The sequence below is a fragment of the Rutidosis leptorrhynchoides genome, chromosome 10 (assembly GCF_046630445.1).
Source record: "Rutidosis leptorrhynchoides isolate AG116_Rl617_1_P2 chromosome 10, CSIRO_AGI_Rlap_v1, whole genome shotgun sequence".
Classification (NCBI taxonomy): Eukaryota; Viridiplantae; Streptophyta; class Magnoliopsida; order Asterales; family Asteraceae; genus Rutidosis; species Rutidosis leptorrhynchoides.
Window position 1 is genome coordinate 39,066,639 of NC_092342.1, and position 20,627 is coordinate 39,087,265.

General features: G+C 35.0%; 1 protein-coding gene across 1 annotated transcript; it reads left to right on the forward strand.

Moving 5' to 3' along the window:
- Positions 1-10,774: 10,774 nt before the first annotated feature.
- Positions 10,775-20,543, forward strand: LOC139870205 (uncharacterized protein At1g24485-like). The gene is made up of 9 exons (XM_071858043.1): positions 10,775-10,841; positions 10,921-11,437; positions 17,322-17,806; positions 18,629-18,761; positions 18,961-19,029; positions 19,745-19,816; positions 19,947-20,018; positions 20,144-20,325; positions 20,407-20,543. The coding sequence occupies exons 1-9, from the start codon at positions 10,775-10,777 to the stop codon at positions 20,541-20,543; spliced, it is 1,734 nt and encodes a 577-aa protein (XP_071714144.1).
- The last annotated feature ends 84 nt before the right edge of the window (positions 20,544-20,627 follow it).

Here is a 20,627-nt window from a genome sequence, read left to right on the forward strand (position 1 = left end):
CCCATTAATGGTCCGTTGGCTCACTTTTTTTCCAGAACGTTCTTCTTTTCATGGTAAGCAACCTGATGCATGCTCTACAACTCTACTTTTCTTGCTTGGATGTTGAAGTTTCCTCAATATCTAAACCCTTTGTACCTCTAATTCCTTCTGACGCCTTATCCACCTACAATCGCATTTTTCCTGTCGATTTTTCATCCTCAACGGTTTCATCTAATGTAGTTATTGCCCTCACCCTTCTTGGAGCATTTACCTCGTGGCTCTCATTTTTTCGTGGTTGCTACAAGTGGAGTTCATGGTTTCTTTTTCCAATAGACCTCCGGTTTGTTTTAGTTTCCCAGCCGCGACTGTAGAGTCCCAACAGGGATAACCTGATGTTGTCTGCTATTTTGAGTTTAGACAGGCTTGTGGTTGGGTTTTTTTGTGTTTGGGTGTAGTATCGGTGATTACTTATCCAAATCAGTTAGTGTTTTGTAGTGGTCATAATTGTTTCTTTAGTTTGAATTGCATTTACATAGATTTTGGGACCCCTAATGGTTGTTTTCGTTGGTTTTAGATTGTGGTAAGGTTTTTGGTTTCAATTAGTATATTCATGTTTTTATTATCAATAGCATTACTTATCTATTATTCATTGCAACGTATCTAAGGTGACGTTCCGTAACCCGATGCTTCAACTCTATGTGTTCCTTCCCGAACCTGGCTAGTTAGTCATTCGAACCGGATAGGTCGACAGGATAGGTCGACAGGATAGTTTTCTCTTCGGTATTTGGCGTTTCTCACTTCCTCAACTCAGTGGATTTGTTTTCTGCTTCAGCGACTACATAAATATGGTGTCCTGTTTTGTGCTATAGAAATCGACCTCCTAAGGTCTTAGGGGGAGTGAGTTTAATGTTACATGTTCATTTTCGTCGAGTTTATCGATGGGGCTCCATATTATCATAAAGTCTTTGGATCCCGGTGTTCATCCATAACCTGTGTGTAGATGTTCAATGGGATTTACGACTAGAGTATAGTTTTTTTTATGTAGGGTAAAACTAATCAGTGACCAGATAACTCCCTAAATTGTGGTCTCACTTTTTCAAAAATAAGCTTCGACCCGTATTGCGTAGATTATGAATATCACTTTGGGATAAGACAAAGATGTTCTTGATTTTTGGCAAAATCAAGAACCCCATTGGAAAAGAGTATTTAGGTTTCGTGTCATTTTTCTTGTATGTAATTATAATATGATATTATAATATGTATACACTTAAACTTATGGGGAAAGATATACACGCATTTATTGTTCGATTAACTCTCCGTAAATATCTATTATAATAGTCAAAACGGCTATGAAAATAATTCTTTCCATGATTAGAGTTAAAGCAATTTACAAGAATTTTATTTTCCGCAATTATAGTTATAGTGGTTACAAGAATATCTTCTGCATCCTACAAATTATACTTGAGCTACAAGATAGCCACCAACTTTCTTGCTTTTTAAAACTTGCGCTAACTGTTCGGGGGCTTGATTACCCGATGTTTTACTCTCTATAGTTATATCGTGAATAATCCCGTTGTGAGATGAAGATCTCGACAGGGGTGGTTAAACGTCGACCCACCATCATCGGGGCAGCCGATATCTATTGATCAAAGGAGGCATTAGGGTTGGTGTTCATAGAACGTTACAGGTAATCGTTCGTACAACGCAGGGATGTGAAGGATTCCGGCAGCGCGGGTTTAGCGTGAAGCTATGAAAGATTCTGGTAGCGTGGGTATAGATCCGAGGAGAAGATTACTAAAAATAGTATGGGTGTGATGTATCGTGTTTATTCTGGCTGTCATCGAATGAATGTCTCGCCTAGAGTTTGGTGTCCTATTTATAATTGAACATCTTTGTCCCTTCATGCCACGTCATGGGGAAAAGGGAACATGTCATTACCGAGTTGTACTATTATGTCAGTAAAGTTGTAAAAGTATTAGTGGACCTTAGTACGATCTGACGGCTGTCTGCTCCACTAACTGTCGCAGAGATCGTGTCGGTCATTTGCAGCGTCCTTTCATTCTGATGTGTACTTTTGTACTTACTGAGTGTTTGCGATATAGGCGCCGTAACCAGGGCATGACTTGACGCATCGGGTGTGATGCGCATACATAAATTTACCCGTATATGCACATCATGTTGGTGATTTTAGTGTCATCCGACATTCATTTTAGTGATTTGGGATTTACTTGAATGCAAATGTTAGCTAGCTATCCTTAATAACGGGTTCGGAGAGTGTGGAGTGCACACCCGTAAAAGTTGACTACTAACTGTCGCGCAAAATGCGGGGGTCAAGGGCCCCTTGCGGGGTCTGAGTGGCAGCGCCGCTTAAATGAAAGGTCACAACCTTTCAAATACTAACTGCCAATATATCAGTTTTTTGCAAACGGTTTTGGCATTCTGCATTCAAACCAACAACACGGAAAACACACAAACTCTCTAATTCGTGATTTTGATTTCTTCTTGCCTGGAAACAAAATCGTTTTTGTCTTATCCCAATTAGAATTCCGTGTTAACCCGAGGTTTGTGAGGGGCGAAATACTTAATTAGGAATGTGTTTCACGATTCTAGAACCAATCCGATTATCTGTTTTCATACGCGATTTTCTACACATCATCAGGAAGAAAAGCAGAAGCACTTGAATCTTCAAATGGCAATCAAATACCTAATTGTGGTGGTGTTTTTTAACCATCATTTTTAACAAATGCAGCTATTACTAGCTAATAGCTACTCTTATTAAAGAATTAATCAAATTAGAATTTTTGGATTGCTGATTTAATATTTGGGGAGTGATATGTACACAACTCATTTTTGATATGTACACAATTATCATGTTTTACAGTGTTGTACTGTACAATACTGCAAAGCATAATAATTGTGTACATAACACAAATATATTGTGTACCATCACCCTTAATATTACCTATGAATTTGTGTTGGTACGACCGAGTCTAGTCCAAAAGTATATAGATGGAGAACAGTCACGTCCTTTTTGTTGTGATCGTCCAATGATTAAATAATAACTTAGGATTCCATCCGTACATTATTATATACTAGGCACTAGCATCATTTTGGTGGTTGTGTTTAACGGATAAGCGCACAATAATATTCTTTTGATGAATAGGATGAAGTTAGAATTTACAGATCAAGTTCCAATTCTCAAAAAGTAAATATCAATGGATGCTTAACCCTGATTTTTATGTGGCTTCATCAAATAATAGAACGGGTGTAGGCTAATTTTCGGCTTTTAAAATTGTTCAGTATAGGAATTTTTTTTTTCTTTTGCTATCGATTGTAATTGTCTTTTATTTACTTCACGGGGCTTATCTGTACATGTCATCGCCCCTCTGTTGCTTTCGTTTGTTTTCTGTGCCATTGTTTGTATATATGTATATATGTTACATACGTTTAAAAAAAATACAATTTTTAATACACTATAATAGACATATTTGAGATTTTGGATGATAAAACATTCACATGCATCTCCAGGGGCGGACCTATATGATTCCGACTAGTAGCACGTGCTACCACTGAAATACCAGATCTAGTGGGTAAAAATTTAAAGTTTTCATTAGTGACACCAATGGACAGGAGCGAATTTATCTTAGAGCACCAGAGATCAGCTGCCATAAGGACTTAATTTTATTTTCATAGATTATAGGTGATTATAATGAATGAAATATACTAGTTACTGAATGTGTTTTAATGGAGTTCTAGTAAGAGACAAAGAGGTGAAGGAGATAGAAAATGGGGAAAGAGATGAAAAAAAGGAATAGTTAGGAGTAGGAGACGTGAACTTCTATTTTAGTTACTGTATTAACTTTTTCACTCAAATATTTTAGTTAGGAATAGTTATTAGCTCTTGAAACTTAACTTTAAATTTACCAAAATAAAGTCCATTATTAAATAAACTCATAACTTCAATTCGTACTTGGTTAACGAATATGTTAAATCATATGTTGAAACCTGTATCATGTTGTCGATATACATATCGCAACTTTATTAACATTATACCAATTTTACATACATTTATTTCATTTTTTCTAATCAAAATTTAGGAACTATGTTAATTAATCAGTGTATGAGTGTGTTGACCCGGAATTTTTTTTGCAATTTTTATACTCTTCCGTCCCATATTAATACAATATTTAATTTTTGAATTTCTCAAATTAATAGTATATGTCTAAGGTATACTCCATTCGTCTCAATTTAATACTGTAATCCATAGATAAAAAAATACACGATTTAAAAAAGTTATTATGGAGTATTATATTGTATTTTTTGTTATAAAGTTCTGTCATTTGCATTTTACCTAGTTTTATCAATAACATAAAAAAAATTTACCTTATTATTTATATCTACTTAAAAAAGTTAACTATTAATTTGAGAAAATCCAAAAGTAAATAGTGGCCCAAAAATTAGTATTGACCTATAAATTTGTTTCAGTATAAAAGGTTTCAATTTACAATAAACTAAGCCCCTCCTAAACTCTAACTCCTAACTCCGCCTCTAGAAATAAGCCATCAAGTAAAAAAAAAAATTGAGTTTTAATTAGTGATACTACTGACTACAATTCCTAGATCCGCCACTGTGCATCTCTGTCTCCGCCTCTGTGTATGAGGTAGTAGGGATGAGTATGGTAATATATTGAACCGTAACGAATTAATTGGTACCGCTACATTTTTATGCAAAAATGAGTACCGAATATTATATCATTATTATCGGTTCGAAACCGGTACAGTTCCGGTACATATACAGTAAAAATAGGTACATACATATATGGTACCGAATTATATAACCAAAAATATTAGTTCATGAATGTTTTAAAAAATATTAATTCATGAATGTTTTGAAAAGCTTAAGGCCTATTAAAGGCCTAATTTTATTTCGAAATCGTTAACAAAGTGTAAATTATGAGTACTTTTTCAAGCCATCACAGGGATAGTCTACACATACATTAAATAAACGTGGTTAATCGTAAGTGATGTGTACCTTAACATAGTTGAAATCCATGAAAGTGCAAAGCAAACGAAAATTTCACTGAGCAAAAATTAGGGCTACCATATTATACGAGAACCTTATGAAAATCAATATATCAATATATTTATATAGAGATCATACATAGTAAAAGATAAGAATGACCCAAAATAAATGCATTCATAAAAGAACATTTACGGAAGAAGTTATTTTTTTTAGAACGTCAATATCGGCATCGATTCCTCTCATTTGCCACCCACACACCCGTTAGGAAGAAACTCCTCGCATCTATCGCGCAAAGCGTACCCGGAATGCTATAGGTTAACTGCTTGGTCCGCACAAAGTGAAAGATATCAGATGCACAACCTTTGGAGAAAACTCTCCCCCCCCCCAGGATTTGAACCTGCGCCTATTTTTTTCAAAAAAAACAGACCCACAAACAACTGAAGTTTTTTACCACTCAACCAATAGTTCGGTGGTTGGAAGAAGTTATTAAATCAAACTTACCACAAGGTTTATGGATAAGTGTGGTCCAAAAAAATACTTAAACTTTCCAGTCTAAATCAAAGTCCCGTCAAACTGATAAGAAGAATAATTTATATATATCTACAAATAATAAAATACGCCGGACAGTACTACACCTTTAACTAACTTACTTGTATATGATTGTAATGTGGTGTCGGGTACTAAAACGCAAAATACTGATACTGTATGTGGTACCGCATTCAAATTTTTTTGAATATATAAGCAACGAATACCGTAGCGATTGTAGCCGTACGGTTGCGATACAGTACGAATACGGTATTGAGAATTCGAGTACCGGCGCTCACCCTTAGGGTAAAGTATGACTATTATTTTTTAAGTGTGAAATAGAACGGGGTTTGATTATAAAAACGAATATGATAAATGTAGTTCGTAAAAGCTACGTTTAATCATTCTATATATAAATTAATTCCATATTTATAACCAACTATTGTCATGAATAACACTAATACCAAAATTATATAAGTGTGGTCGATATTTAAAAAATATAACCATGTTTTGCAATTAATTCAACGGAGTTTGAAAACTTAAATATGATATTCTTAAAGGTAGTCTTAGCGGCTACGTTTAGCATTTCTTCTTACAAAACTCATTATAAATTAAAATTGGAATCTAATAACTACAAATTGTAACAAAAAAATATATATATATATGTATATTTTTATATATATATATATATATATATATATACATAAAAAACAATAATGAATGTATAATTTGTCAATGAATTGTAAACTCGTGTTTCATAAAGGAAAGTGAAAAAAAAAAATAGTTAAAATATAAGCTCGTCAATTGCCTTTCATATATATATATATATATATATATATATATATATATATATATATATATATATATATATATATATATATATATAGGGAGAGGATTCAGTGAGAACTTTTTTAGTGTGAGAACTCTAGGAACTCCAAAATACATCTAAATACACTTAAATTCGAGCAAAAAAGGGGAATTCGAGCAAAAATACAAAACACGGACGAACAAAAATTTCATAGTAAAAAAAATTTATTTTTTTCGAAATAAAATGTAGAACACATTTTTGTTCGAATATCAAAATTTTTGTTCGACTACCTATGTGTTCTACATTTTTGTTTTCGAATTTCAAAAATGTAGAACACATTTTTGTTAGAATATCACAATTTTTGTTCGAATATCAAATTTTTGTTCGTCCTTTTTTTTTGTTCGACTTTCTCCATTTTTGCTCGACTATCATGTTTTTTGCTCGTCCGTGTCCTATTTTTTGCTCGAATATGGAGTTTTTTGCTCGAATTTCCCATTTTTGCTCGAATTTCAGTGTATTTTTGAGTTCTTAGGGTTCTCACACAAAAAAGTTCTCATTTGATCCCTCTATATATATATATATATATATATATATATATATATATATATATATATATATATATATATATATATATATATATATATATATATATATATATATATAGTAGAGGGATCAAATGAGAACATGTTATTGGACTAAAAATGGTTATATAGGCATTGTACTAAATCAATGTTCGACTTCATTGGACACCAATATGTGGGTATGACCTGCCCAGAGGCGGAGCCAGAAAATTTGATCGATGGTGTCAATAAATAAGTCAATTTTTTGTTAGATATTAAAAGTACAAATTTTTCGATGTAACATATTATTAATATGGATGAACTAGTAAAACTAATACGAAGGTGCAATTGACACCATCGAAATTTGAAATATATAAATATACGTTGCAATACAAAACATAAAAGTGAAGGTGGCTGAGCGGTTTTAGTAATTTGATCCCTTCATATTTATTTTGAAGAGGTTGCAAGTTCAAATCCACCCAACTATTCTTTTTATTTTTTTACCGTCAAAAAGCTTCCTTCACTTTCAAGTCCACTTATTTATTTTTTTACTCCGTATTTATTTATTGTTGGATTCTTTGATCATGTCTTTTTCTCTTTTCCTTGTTTTTTCTCATTCACCGGTTTACATTTTGTTACATTAATATTAATAATTAATTAATAATATTATTATTATTTCAACAATACTACAGTATTACATAATCAAAAAAATAAATAAAACGGACATGTTTTATGACTTCCTAAACTAACAAAAATGTCTATATCATTATTATAACTACTTAATTAAAAAAAAAAAAAAATCCTACTTACTTTGATTTTCAACTCGTCTGACGAACGAAGAGTCGCTTTGCGAGCAGCCTAAAGTCACTGCGGTTGAACTCGGACGGCCACGAGGGGTTTACGGTGATAAACCTTGATTCACCTTCGTATTATTTTTACTAGTTCATCCATATTAATAATATGTTACATCGAAAAATTTGTACTTTTAATATCTAACAAAAAATTGACTTATTTATTGACACCATCGATCAAATTTTCTGGCTCCGCCTCTGCACTCAAACAATTTACAATCCCACCACGAAGAGGTATCACCACATTCTCCTACTTCTCTGAAATTTCGAGAATATTGACATCATCTTTAAAAAAGTGTTATTTTAGAGCAAGTGTGACGGTTTAAACCACAAAGTTTTCATATATAGACAAAACTATTTTAGAGCAAGTGTGACGGTATAAACCACATGTTTTCATATAGTTTTTTGTCAAACATACCCTATATGTTTTCATATAGGGTATGTTTGGAAAAAATTAATCAGAGTTTAAATTTGTACCGGTAATTGGAATAGAATATGAACGTACTTATTAATGGATAATGGATATTTATATACTACTACCTCCGTCTCATTCCAATAGGGCAGTATTCCATTTTGGGCTGTCCCATTCTGATAGTCCACTTCCATAAATAGAAAGGAAAGAAGATATTTCATTGGTGGATCTGGAGAGAGAAGATATTTCATTGGTGGAGAAATGAAGTTAGTGGGATTTCCTAAAACTGCGTGTTTTTTGTCTGTGGACTATTGGAATGAGACGGAAGGAGTATCTAATAGATAAAAACCGTGAATTTTTAATGGATAATGGACGTACTTATGAACGTACTTATTAATGGATAATGGATATTTATATACTATCTAAGTTTGTACCAGGGGCATTTTTGTCCTTTCACCTTTTTTTTTTTTTTTTTGTGTTTTCACCTGTTTTCCCTTTTTCCAAAAAAAACCCCCAAACTTTGTTCTAAAATTAAAAGCGGCCGCCAAACAGGGGGTAAAGTGTCAAATAACCATTTTCATAAAAAAATCTTAACTAAACTCCACCCAAATATTTAACGGGTCATATCCTCTCGCTCGCTACGAGTTAAATTTTCCCGTAACCATCGTTAAGCTCAAAATAATTTTAGGAACACAATGTCACTAACTATACGCAAAACGAACGCTTTTTAAAAAACGCTAAATATTCGAGGTACTTTTCATACACGTTGATTTTGCGTTAAATTTTTAAAAGTCGACAACGCCATAGCGAAACGCTGAGATGCACATATATTGTTAATTTAAAATAATATTTAAATCTTTCACGGATTATACCTTTAGTTCGACTCGAGTTGCGCTTCAACGACATCATCGTTAGCCACGAAATAATTTTACAAACTAAACGCAATAAAATATATTGAAAACCAAACCCCCGGCGCGAAGCGAGGCTTCGTAAACTAGTTAGAAGCTATTTACAAATGATTATGTTTTAGGAGATTATTTTTTCAAAATCTCAATGCATTTGGCTCATTCAAGGATCATCATTTAGTAATCACCAAAATGATTGCTAGCTTGAAGAAAGTTATAAAACCAACGACTAGCCACACCAATTGTCGCTAACCATACTTATATGTACATATGGTCCAGCTTAGCTCGTGACCCACACGGGCAATGGCGTAGGACATCATAAAGATACGGGGCTATGGACAACCCAAATATAAATATTACGAGTATCTTTTACTATATCCAACTTTATGTCCAATGAAATTTAGCCCAGTAAAATGAATCATTTAGCCCAAGTTAAGTAATACTTAAGCCCAAATTATTGAACGGGTTAACATTTTGAGTATTGAATATAAATTTTTAGTAGAAGTCGATTATAAAAAGGAAATTGGTCAAAATGCCCTAATTTCCAAAAGTGTTTAATAATATGCTCTTAAAAAAATCTTAATTGCAGAAATGTCCTCTGACCACGTGTTATGCTTGTAGCTTGGTGCGTGATACATGTTAGCGAAATAAAAATCGAGACAACCATTTTCATCGCGAACACGCACCATGTACGGTGCATGATACGTGGTGTTTGCCGGGTAAAAAACTTTGAAAATTGATCACTTAATCTGTCACTTAATCTGAAAATTAATCAGTTTCTAGAAAACATAGAATCACACTCTTTTCCATTAACAGTCAAATGAAAACACATGCAAAGTCACAATAAAAGTAAACAGTCCCATAGCCTGATATGATATTGCGATATTTTTAATTAACCTAGAAATGCTCGATTTGCGAAAAGTGACATTTATTCAAATTGATTGAGGGCTTTCGTTCATTTTTAGTCGACGTTAGTGATAAATTTAAGGCATCCAAAAATTAAAATGTTATATAGCAAGTTATGAACAGTCAAAGTGCATTAAAAGAGTAACATTATTCGCAAATCATTTAACACGTCGTAATTTTTGAATCATTTGAGGCATTAACATAAATGAGAGTTTTATAGCGATGAATGGTAAAACCTAAAACTGCTTCAAAACAAAAGAAGTGTGAAAGTTTGATTTTATTCCCTTCAATCCTGGCAATTGGCAAGTGTCAACCATTCTCAAAAAGAGTATCAATTCATGTTTTGATTTCTTCCTCAAAGTTGAAATACGATTAACACAACAATCGTAGTTTTGACCGTTGACTCTTCTTATGAAAAAGTAAACGACTCCAAACATTTGTATATGGTACAGCCCTTTACTTGTGTACACCTTCCTTGGTAGAACATGTTATTTTCAGATCGTTTACTTATGAATCTTAAAGTCAACGTCAGAATGTCAACTTCAATTAAAAATAGTGTCTACTTTTGTAGCCATATTCCTTTTTCCTACAACACATTATTTACATTTTATTTTAAAGAATTAAAGATTAGAAAAAGTACACAAAATTCGAATATATAAAATAAAACGTAAATAAAATAATGCTACTATACTAAAACTTGATTAATACAGTATATTTTTTTTATCTAAGGAACCACAAACTCTAATCAACCAATTAGAACACAAAAGACCATTTCTATCACACCTTCTTCCCTCTCTTTTCCTCCTATGGACAACTATTTTTGGCTTCTCATTCATCTCTTTGCTCTATGTACTATATCGGTTTCCGGCAAAGGTAAGTTTATATCGAGTCATACGATATCAATCGGTCCTTATAATTAGTACTTATATTTAATGCTACTTTTATTTTGTAGTGTTTGTGAGCATAGATTGTGGGGCAAAGGGTTCTTTCACGGATGAAAACTTGATCGTGTGGAAAGGAGATGACGATTTGATCTCGAACGGGGTAACACACGTAGTGCAATCAAACTACTCGGTATCTCGTGTTGCGGACACTTTGAGGGTTTTCACAACACGAAAAAAGAATTGCTATTCTATCGAAGTTGAAGAGGGTGAAAAAGTGTTGGTTCGAGCCGGTTTTAACTATGGGAACTATGACAATAAATCGAATCCTCCGATTTTTGATCTTCATTTTGATGGGAACTATTGGGTGACTGTAAATTCTTCTGAATGGGTGTTTTATGAAACTATATATGTTGTGAAGAAGAAAGTTATTAGCGTATGTGTAGCTCAAACAATGGCCAACCAATTTCCGTTTATATCATATCTTGAAGTACGCGGCCTTGACTCACAAATGTACAACAAAATAGGCCCAAATTACGCGTTACTAAATAACGCTAGATTTGGTTTCGCCATGACTGAAAATATTAGGTATGTCATCTTTTTTTTTTTGGAACAGCAGAAGATTTTATTAAGATAAAAAAAATCCTAGCAAGAAGCTAGAAAAAAAATAACGTGCAACAAAACTTACATAGTGTCCAATGGGTTTTGCAACCACACGGACCAATTAATCCTAGCTTTTTTGTATCTAGAGAATAACCAAAAGAAAGACGTAATAATAATGTTATCTAAAACATGAACAATTTTGAAGCTAGGATCCTTAAAGATGTAGCAATTTCGAAGCCGCCAAATGTTCCAAAGGGAAGAAAAGAAGATACTACTCATAACTAACCGTTTGTTTCCGTGAATAGGCAAACTGTTGAACCAATACCACATGTCGTCCATCGAGTTCCAAGTCGGAATAACGATGCCAATCCATGAACCAATGTTAGCCCATATTTGTCTACTAATAGTACAAGCAGCAAACACATGAAATTCTGTTTCTGGATTCACTTCGCACCACACACATGAAAGATTGGGGAGTAAAACACCCTTGAGCACAAGATTATCCTTTGTAGCAAGACGATGCATCTTTAAACGCCAAATAAAAATATTGATTTTAATCGGAAATTGAGAGTACCATACAGTTGGATGAGCATAAGAGGCCAACGAATGTTGGTCAATCATCACTCTTGCTTCGGCAACATTGAACATATGAGCAGAATGACCATTACAAATCCAAACATCAACATTAGTAGATAAAGAAACATTTAGAAGGAGATCGAGCAGTTGGTTAAAGGAAGATAATTCAATACCACCACGAGGATCACGCCTCCAAAACCATGACCAAGCGCCTTCGAAAAAACGATCTGCAACAGTGTCTGATTTTCTTTCATCTAAAGCTAGTAACCGAGGGAAACGATCAGCAAGAGGGATCCCCTCTAGCCATGGATCAAACCAAAAACTGGTAAGCGAGCCGTTACCCAACTTGATAGAGATGAGAGAAGACTGAATTTGGTTGCTTGTGTGAATTTCACACACGCATTTGCATATGACAGCCCAGGTTCCAGAATAGTATTTATTTGAAGTAATGACACCTCCACGAGTAGCTCCATGAATCGCAGTAACCACCTTAACCCATAAAGCATCACTGTTTACTAGAAACCTCCATCTCCATTTGTAGAGAAGGGCACGGTTTAAGGAAGCAAGACTTGAGACATTTAAACCTCCCTTATCGTAAGAATTAAGTATAAGTCTCCAATTTATCCAATGAATTTTTCTAGCATTATCCTTACCTCCCCAAAAGAACGAGGCACGCAAAGACTCCATCGATCTAATAACGTTAGACGGAGCTTTGAATAACGACATGTAATAAGTTCCAAGACCGCCGAGAACCGATTTGATCAATGTAAGACGGCCACCAAAAGATAACATATTTGCCTTCCACGAAGCAAGACGTTTCTTTATTTTTGCAATGACTGGATCCCAATTGGCCGCTTTTGACATGTTAAGGCCTACAGGAAGACCTAAAAAATGGAAAGGTAAAGATGCATTTGAACATCCCATGATCCCGGAAAGACGAGCCACTTCACGCTCGTGAACACCAATACCGAAAAGATTGGACTTACGGAGGTTTATAATCAGACCTGACACCGCAAAAAAACATCCGAGAAGCGTAACTAGATTCAAGGCATTTGTATCATCCCACTCACCTACAAAAATGGCATCATCAGCATAAATACAGTGAGAAACAAGCTCCCCACACTGATTATTCCCTACGCGAATGCCTTTAAACGCCGAGTTACACATGGCGTCTTTCATCGCAGCAGAAAGGCCTTCCATTCCAATTAAGAACAGGAAGGGGGATAAGGGATCTCCTTGGCGAAGCCCACGTCCTATTTTGAATTCAGACGACGGGCTGCCATTGAGAAGGAGGGAGGCGCAAGAAGACGTAAGACAAGCTCGTATCCAACTAATCCATTTCGCATTAAAACCGAGATTAGAGAGCATAGAAAAAATATACTCCCAATGAATAGAGTCAAAAGCTTTGTCAAAATCAACCTTGAACAACATTGCCTTTTTATGTCTCTTTTTACACCATTCAACGACCTCATTGATAATGAGAGGACCGTCCAAGATTTGACGTCCTCTAATGAAAGCTGTTTGCTCGGGACTAATAATGTCATCAATAACCTGTGTCAACCTGTTTGCGAGAAGCTTCGCAATAATTTTGTACTGAATACCAATAAGACTGATCGGTCTGTAGTCTTGGACATAGATTGGATTTTCTTTTTTCGGGATCAGAGAAAAAAACGAGGCGTTGCATCCACGAGGAATACGACAACTATTATCGAAGTCAAGAATCGTGCTATATATGTCATCTTCAATCATATCCCAAAAATATTTAATGAATCTGAAAGAAAAGCCGTCCGGTCCAGGCGCTTTATCACAACCACAAGACCAAACCGCGTCTTTAATTTCTTCTTTAGAGAACGGTGAGCTCAAGAAGATAGACTTGGCACCAGAAAGCTTCTTCAAATTGCTACTAGGAGTAGCAACAGTAGCACAACTCCCATGTGCAAATTTATCCGAAAAGAATTTAAGGAAAATGTCTTTGACTCTCGAAGGCGACGTCTCCCATATACCATTGTGCATGATGCCATTAACTTGAAGCTTTTTACGTTTCCTATTTAGTAATGTATGGAAAAAGGAAGAATTTTCGTCCCCCATACAATTAGCTAGCTTCTTATTTTTTTGAGCCATGTTTGCAATATCAACAGAATCAATAATCGCCAAGTCTTTAAGGATTTTGATTCTTGTACTAGCAAGAGTAGAAGGGTCAGTAGCATTACAAATTTCAGCGTCTACATCTTGAAGTTGCGACATAAGAGAAATTTTATCAATAACAGCCTTCGATCGCGATTTAATACTCCATTCTTTCAGCGCCAATTTCACTCTTTTAAGCTTATCTTTGAATTTGATTTGTGGGTTTGAGCTTAAATAAACATCCGTTTTGTTCCACGTTGATTTCACCGTCTCTTCAAATCCTTCGATCTCAAACCAAGACTTGAACAACTTAAACGGAGTGGGACCGTAATCCCGAACCTCGTTGCAAAGTAAAATAGGACAATGATCGGACCAAAGATTAGTGAGAATAGAGCCCACCAAGTTTGGAAACGAGTTTAATAAACCATTGGAAGCAAGAAACCGGTCTAACTTGGAGCGTTTGGTGAAAGATTTGTTGGCTCTTGTGTATGATCTACCACCGAGATGAATATCCACCAGACAGCCGTCTTCTATGAACTTGTTAAATGCTTCAGCGGTACGGTTACAAAAAACAGAACCCACACGTTCAGACATGCTGCGAACAGAGTTAAAGTCGCCAAAAATGAGATATTCCCCGGTATTTGAAGCCATGAAAGAAATGATAAATTGCCATAATCTTTTCTTTAAAACGAGGGACTGCGGAGCATAAATGTTCATGAGGTAGAAAGTATCATCGCAATTGATGAACTTTCCTTGAACAATAAGCAAATTCGCAAAGGAGATTACTCTGTTACTAGAAAAAACACGAGGATCCCAGACAGTAAGAATCCCCCCGGAACGACCCCGCGCACTCGAGGAGGCCACTTTAAAATGAAAATTTCCCCAAAATGCTTTGACCGCGAAATAATCAATAGTACACATCTTTGTCTCTTGAAGACCGAGCACCGAAATAGAATGATCATTACAAAGTTTTCTAACCCAATTTTGTTTGGATTTATATGACATCCCTCCTCCAATGTTTAGCGAAAGACAATTCATAAAATAGTGTTAAAACCACCCATACTTAATATAACAGATTTGTGATCTTTAGTCATGTTGCCCAAATCAAAACCGAGTATCTTTCCAAACTCTACATGCTTATTGAAGATGATCTCTGGTACATCAGTAGAGGAATTGTGACCTGAATTGCTAACCGATTTATTGCTGAACACAGGAGAGTGACGCCTAAGGTCATCAGTAAAACCCGGAGGTTTTGAAAGAGAGGAAGACGATTTTGATCCCTCAGGTTCACTTATGACAGATTCGTGAATCTTAGAGGGAGGTGATGCATGTTCGTCGGATAGCGATGGATGACCCATCTTACCCTTATCAAGATTGCTAGTTACCTCTTCTGTTAAAATTTCTTCACTTGTGTCCGGTTTAGCAGATGAATCAGGAATAACATTCAATGTGTCATCAACAAAGGTCTCTGAAGATTCTACAGACTTAACTTCATCCGAGTCATAAGAGGCTTGAGAATCATTCGATGACGAGCCAACTTCATAGTCCAAAATAATAGGGTTCCAATCCGATGACTCTCGAACAAGAACTTTAAAGGTCTTGTTTTTAACCGAAACAGAGATTGCATCATGAATATAATCAAATATATCCGTAATAATGTATAGCTTCCCACTTTTTGAACTGCCATTACCTTTTATCGAAAAGGATTTTGAACCAAACTGAAGCGCAACCTTTTTGCATATATTCTCCGTCCAAGCACAAGAAGGAAGGCCACTTATTTCGATACAAACTGCACGTTCCTTAACCACAAAGAACTCATCGAATTCCTTATATTCTTCAATATATGACAGAATTTTTTCATGGCATTTGAAGCCGTTGAACGAATCAACGTTAGGGAAGACTACATCGATCCAAGCACCCCCAAGGTAATTAAAATTCAAACCCTCAAAACCTTCAACATCCCATATTCGCTTTATGTAAGGAATCAGTTCTGGGTTAATGAGTTTAACAAAAAGGAGCAGAGGTGCCTCCGAAGAGCGAATCAAATCCTCATCAGGTATAACAAGTGTTTTTACACACTTTACATTCTTCAACGCTTCATTGTTCACCACAGATGCATATGAGTTCCCAAACAAGGAAGGGAATTCTTGAAAATTTGGAACCCTAGTTGGGTGAATGAAAGACATACCAATAGCATTAGCAGAAGCTTGAACGGCATGAGTCTTAAGGTCATCTCTGCTGAATCTAGCAATGCGAGCATAAATATGGTAGCTCCCAATCCAAACGGCAGACAATTTGAGTTCCAGAGATTTCACAGATTCAACATTAAGAAAACGGACAAAAGCAAATCGGCAACCCACTTTCGACAATTTCCGAGCTATGTATACGTCGAGCACTGTTCCGTGTTCCTTGCACAAATTTCTTAGATCATTAATACTGAACGTACGTGGGAAGTTTGTGACATAGATCGTTGTTGCAAGCTTTGCTGTACCGATATGATCCTTACGCGACATGATGTTCTGATGATTGACGATCTCCGGCGTTTGAACCCGCCGGAGTGATTCCGAGAAGAAAGTAGCGTACGACGATTAGGGTTTTGAAAAGGGGCTTTTTGACAATGAGAGAAATGATAGACCTTTTTAGGTATGTCATCTAACGTAGGTTATACTAATCATCTTACATTTAGCACTCGTTAAAAAACTTCGTTAAATCTGAATGTGCAAAACATGTGAGGGTAAAAAATCGTCACCATTTCTTTTTTCTTTTCAAAACATCATCTTGTTCGTCAAATCGGCTCGATTCATTCAGGTTTGAGATATTTTAGAGCAAAATCGAAATCAAATTTAGATTTTTGAAATTGAATCATATTTGAATTAGATTCGGATAAAACCAAAAACCTAAAGAACAAAATTAACTATGAGTGTAAACTTTAAATAATTTAAGAATTCAATCTCACATGTTTTGAACATTGTTAGATTAAAGAAATTTTTATGTATAACAAAAGTGTTTTGGTGTAAATATTGAAAAATAAAAACTATGGGTATAATTTCGTGTAAAGTTCAAGAACCATCAATATAATTTAATTTTAATCATATCATAATTAGCATCTATCTTATCTTATTTTAGTATACATGAACTAACAATACAAACTACTCATGCCATTTTGAAGGTTTCCAGCTGACCCTTATGATCGAATATGGGCGCCACAAGCTCCTGGCGCTGGATTACTAAATGTGTCGAACGACAAAACCATCATCAATGTTGACGTGCCAGATGAACCTCCTCAAGCCGTACTAAAAAATGCAATCGCACCACCATACTCAAATCAAAGTATTATCCTGTCATTAGGTACAATGTGGTACCCAATTCGTTACCCAGTCTACATAAATTGGTACTTTTCTGATGTTCAAGAGCGTAATTCCACACAATCGCGCGTTTTTAGAGTTCTCAAAGACAATGTACCATTCTCCCTCCCAATTGTACCTATTTTCGGCAATGTAACTGAATACTACATTAGTAATATAACGGTCAATCTCAACACTATATTCACATTAGACCCAATAGCAACGTTTACCACGCTTCCTCCGCTAATCAATGCCGTTGAACTTTTCTCAATTAGTGATCCCTTAACTGATGGTACAAACGGCAACGATGGTACGTATTATAACATGTACATACATACATGTATATCTTTTTGTCGGCAGCTATTAGTATTGGTATGTTTTAAGAAAAGGAAGGAAATATAGTTTTTAAGGGAAAGAAGGAAGTAAATTCATTGGTAAATATTTCACTTCATACTATTATAGTATTATACATTAATATTTACTAACGTCAAAGTGTTGGTTTTCATAAGAGCGGTCAAAGGTTCGACCCTCATGAGCTGCAAAATATTTCCCTTAAGGTTATCCGTTCATTTCATGGGTCTCGAAGGTCTCAAACGTCTTGCGTTCGACCTCACCCAAAGGGTTTTACCACACGCGATGTCAGTATAGATTCCATGTGGGGGTTTTCCTCTCGAGGGTCGGTAGGACTGTAAATGATTCATCCCAGAAAATTATCGGGTAGGTGGGTTCCGACATCGTATTTGTACCCGTCAATGACTCCTATCTGTCGTTAAAAAAAATTACATTAAACGTTGACCGAGTGAAATGTTCATCGATGAATATCACGGGTAAAGAACATGGATTGTTACCCTGTAACAGAGAAGGCTTTCCATGTTCACACTACTCATAAAATGTGAATATTTTTACTTAGATGTATACGACCTAATCGGATAAACCTGTAATCGTTTCCAATTAGTTTTCTCTGGCCAACCCAAGATATGGTGTTATTGAGGTTTGACCTTGTTGAGATGTACAGTTAAGATATCAGGAACCCAATTACTACAGTATATGGCGATAATTAGCGTTGATCCTTGGTCGTATGCTCCAAATCACTTAGTTTTCTTCTAATTTTTTGTTTGATGGCTTAACGTAGTCGAAGGTTTAGCTTCTCTCCAAAATGCATTTGCCGTATTACAAGAATGGAGCGGAGATCCATGTCTTCCGGCACCACATTCATGGGAATGGATTGAATGTAACAATGATCCGGCACCTCGCGTAACAACAATGTAAGCATCATATATAACCTCGTTTTGTCTCACACACGCACACAAGCCAAAAAAAAAATCGTCGAACCCTCTTACGTTAACCTACCTTCTTGCCAACGAAATAACATTTTTTTGAGGTAAAACGTGGAATATGTGTACCATCTTGAGTGTTAATTCGTAAGTTCATATATAAATCTGTGTTTCATGTTTATGTGTGCAGAAATCTTAGTAGCTTTAATCTGTCCGGGTCACTTCCAGACTTTAGCAAGATGGATGCTCTTCAAATAATGTAAGTTCGATATACTAACTAAATACCAATATTACATTCCGTAATTTAATTCGCTACTAGAAAACTGAGATTTAGTGACGACAACATTTGTCCCAAATCCGCTCATGATGCGTTTTCTCATGGATTTTTGACGGATTTTTGACGGATTAGGGCCAACCTTAAAGCTGGCCTTGGTAATATTTACCGACGAATTTTGGTAAGGGCGTAAATTTTAGCAACGGATTTGCGATGACATTTTTGAAACAGATTTTCTTCAAATTTACGTTGGATTTTTCCGACGGCTTTGAGATGGACTAACTAACGACAAAAATATTTAGGGACGGATTATTAGTAAAATTATATTTAGGGACGAACTATCGACGGATGCGTTGTAGTAGCTGTGTCGCAAATCTGTGTCAAATTAATTATTTGTATCTTTGTTGAAAAGTCGTCGGAAAGCCGTCGATATTTTGAGACGGCAATATTGGCCGTCGAAAATCGGTAGCTAAATCCAGATTATCTAGTAGTGATTAATATACTCTTTTCGTTTCAAATTAAATATTTTGTTGGTGTTTACAGTTTTACGACAAATATTCATCTGTCTAAGTAGACTTTACAGTTTTCAGAAAATTTGGAATGTTAAAAATGTAAAATTTATGACAGAAAAATTATCCTTTGAATTTTAATTTTTTTATATTTAATTTAATGGAGTATAATTTAAAATTTAATTTTGCAGAGATTTGCACAATAATAGTTTGACTGGACGAATTCCTAATTTCCTTGGCAACTTGCCGAATCTTAAACAGCTGTAAGTTTTTAGCTTTCATTTATTTTTATTTTTTTTGGATTTAAATAAAGTTATAAATAAAATATACAGTGTTATTTTTCCATTTGATTTGTTGATAATAAACTTGTCGTGTTACAATAATTTCATGTAGAAATTTGGCAGATAATCAGTTCAGCGGATCCATACCAAAATCGATATCCAAAAATTCCCAGTTAAATCTAACGTAAGTTAATTCGTTCCTAATATTTTTAATTAGTTAGTTTAATTTACAACTCGTATTTCCATTTTGGATGCATGTTGTCAAATATATATATATCATTATTTAATTATTTTAATTTTATTCGACAGAGATACGGGAAACGCCTTTTTGTGTATCAAAGGTAAGTCATGCCCAAGCAACGGTAAAAATACAAACAAATTACCAATAATACTTGGAATCACTATTCCAGTATTGTTAATTTTGTGTGCTATCGTGAGTGTTTTGATCGTAAGGCATAGACGTAAAGCCGATGTTTCTCAACAACATTCAGGTTAGATTATTGTGTTGACTATGTCTACGTTTTATGTTTTATGTTTTGCAACTTAAATAAGTATTTTAACAAATATTTTAGGTAATACGAGTCGCAGATCAAATGGTCTAAGTAGTGTCGTACGGGGAACTACGGCTACTGATAATTTTGATCACAAAGGCGCAAATGATAAAGAGCGGTTTTATAGATCACCTTCACCATTACTCGCTGATGGCTAGCTTAAAACTTACAAAATTAACAAGTATGATTAATCATGTTAATAGTTGTAATGATTTTCTTTCTTAGTGTTTTTCGAGTTTGAT

Coding starts and splice junctions, on each gene's coding strand:
- LOC139870205 (XM_071858043.1), top strand. CDS start 10,775: ATGGACAACTATTTTTGGCTTCTCATTCATCTCTTTGCTCTATGTACT. Junction 20,019..20,143: donor AATTCCCAGTTAAATCTAAC/GTAAGTTAATTC, acceptor TTTATTCGACAG/AGATACGGGAAACGCCTTTT. Junction 20,326..20,406: donor TGTTTCTCAACAACATTCAG/GTTAGATTATTG, acceptor CAAATATTTTAG/GTAATACGAGTCGCAGATCA.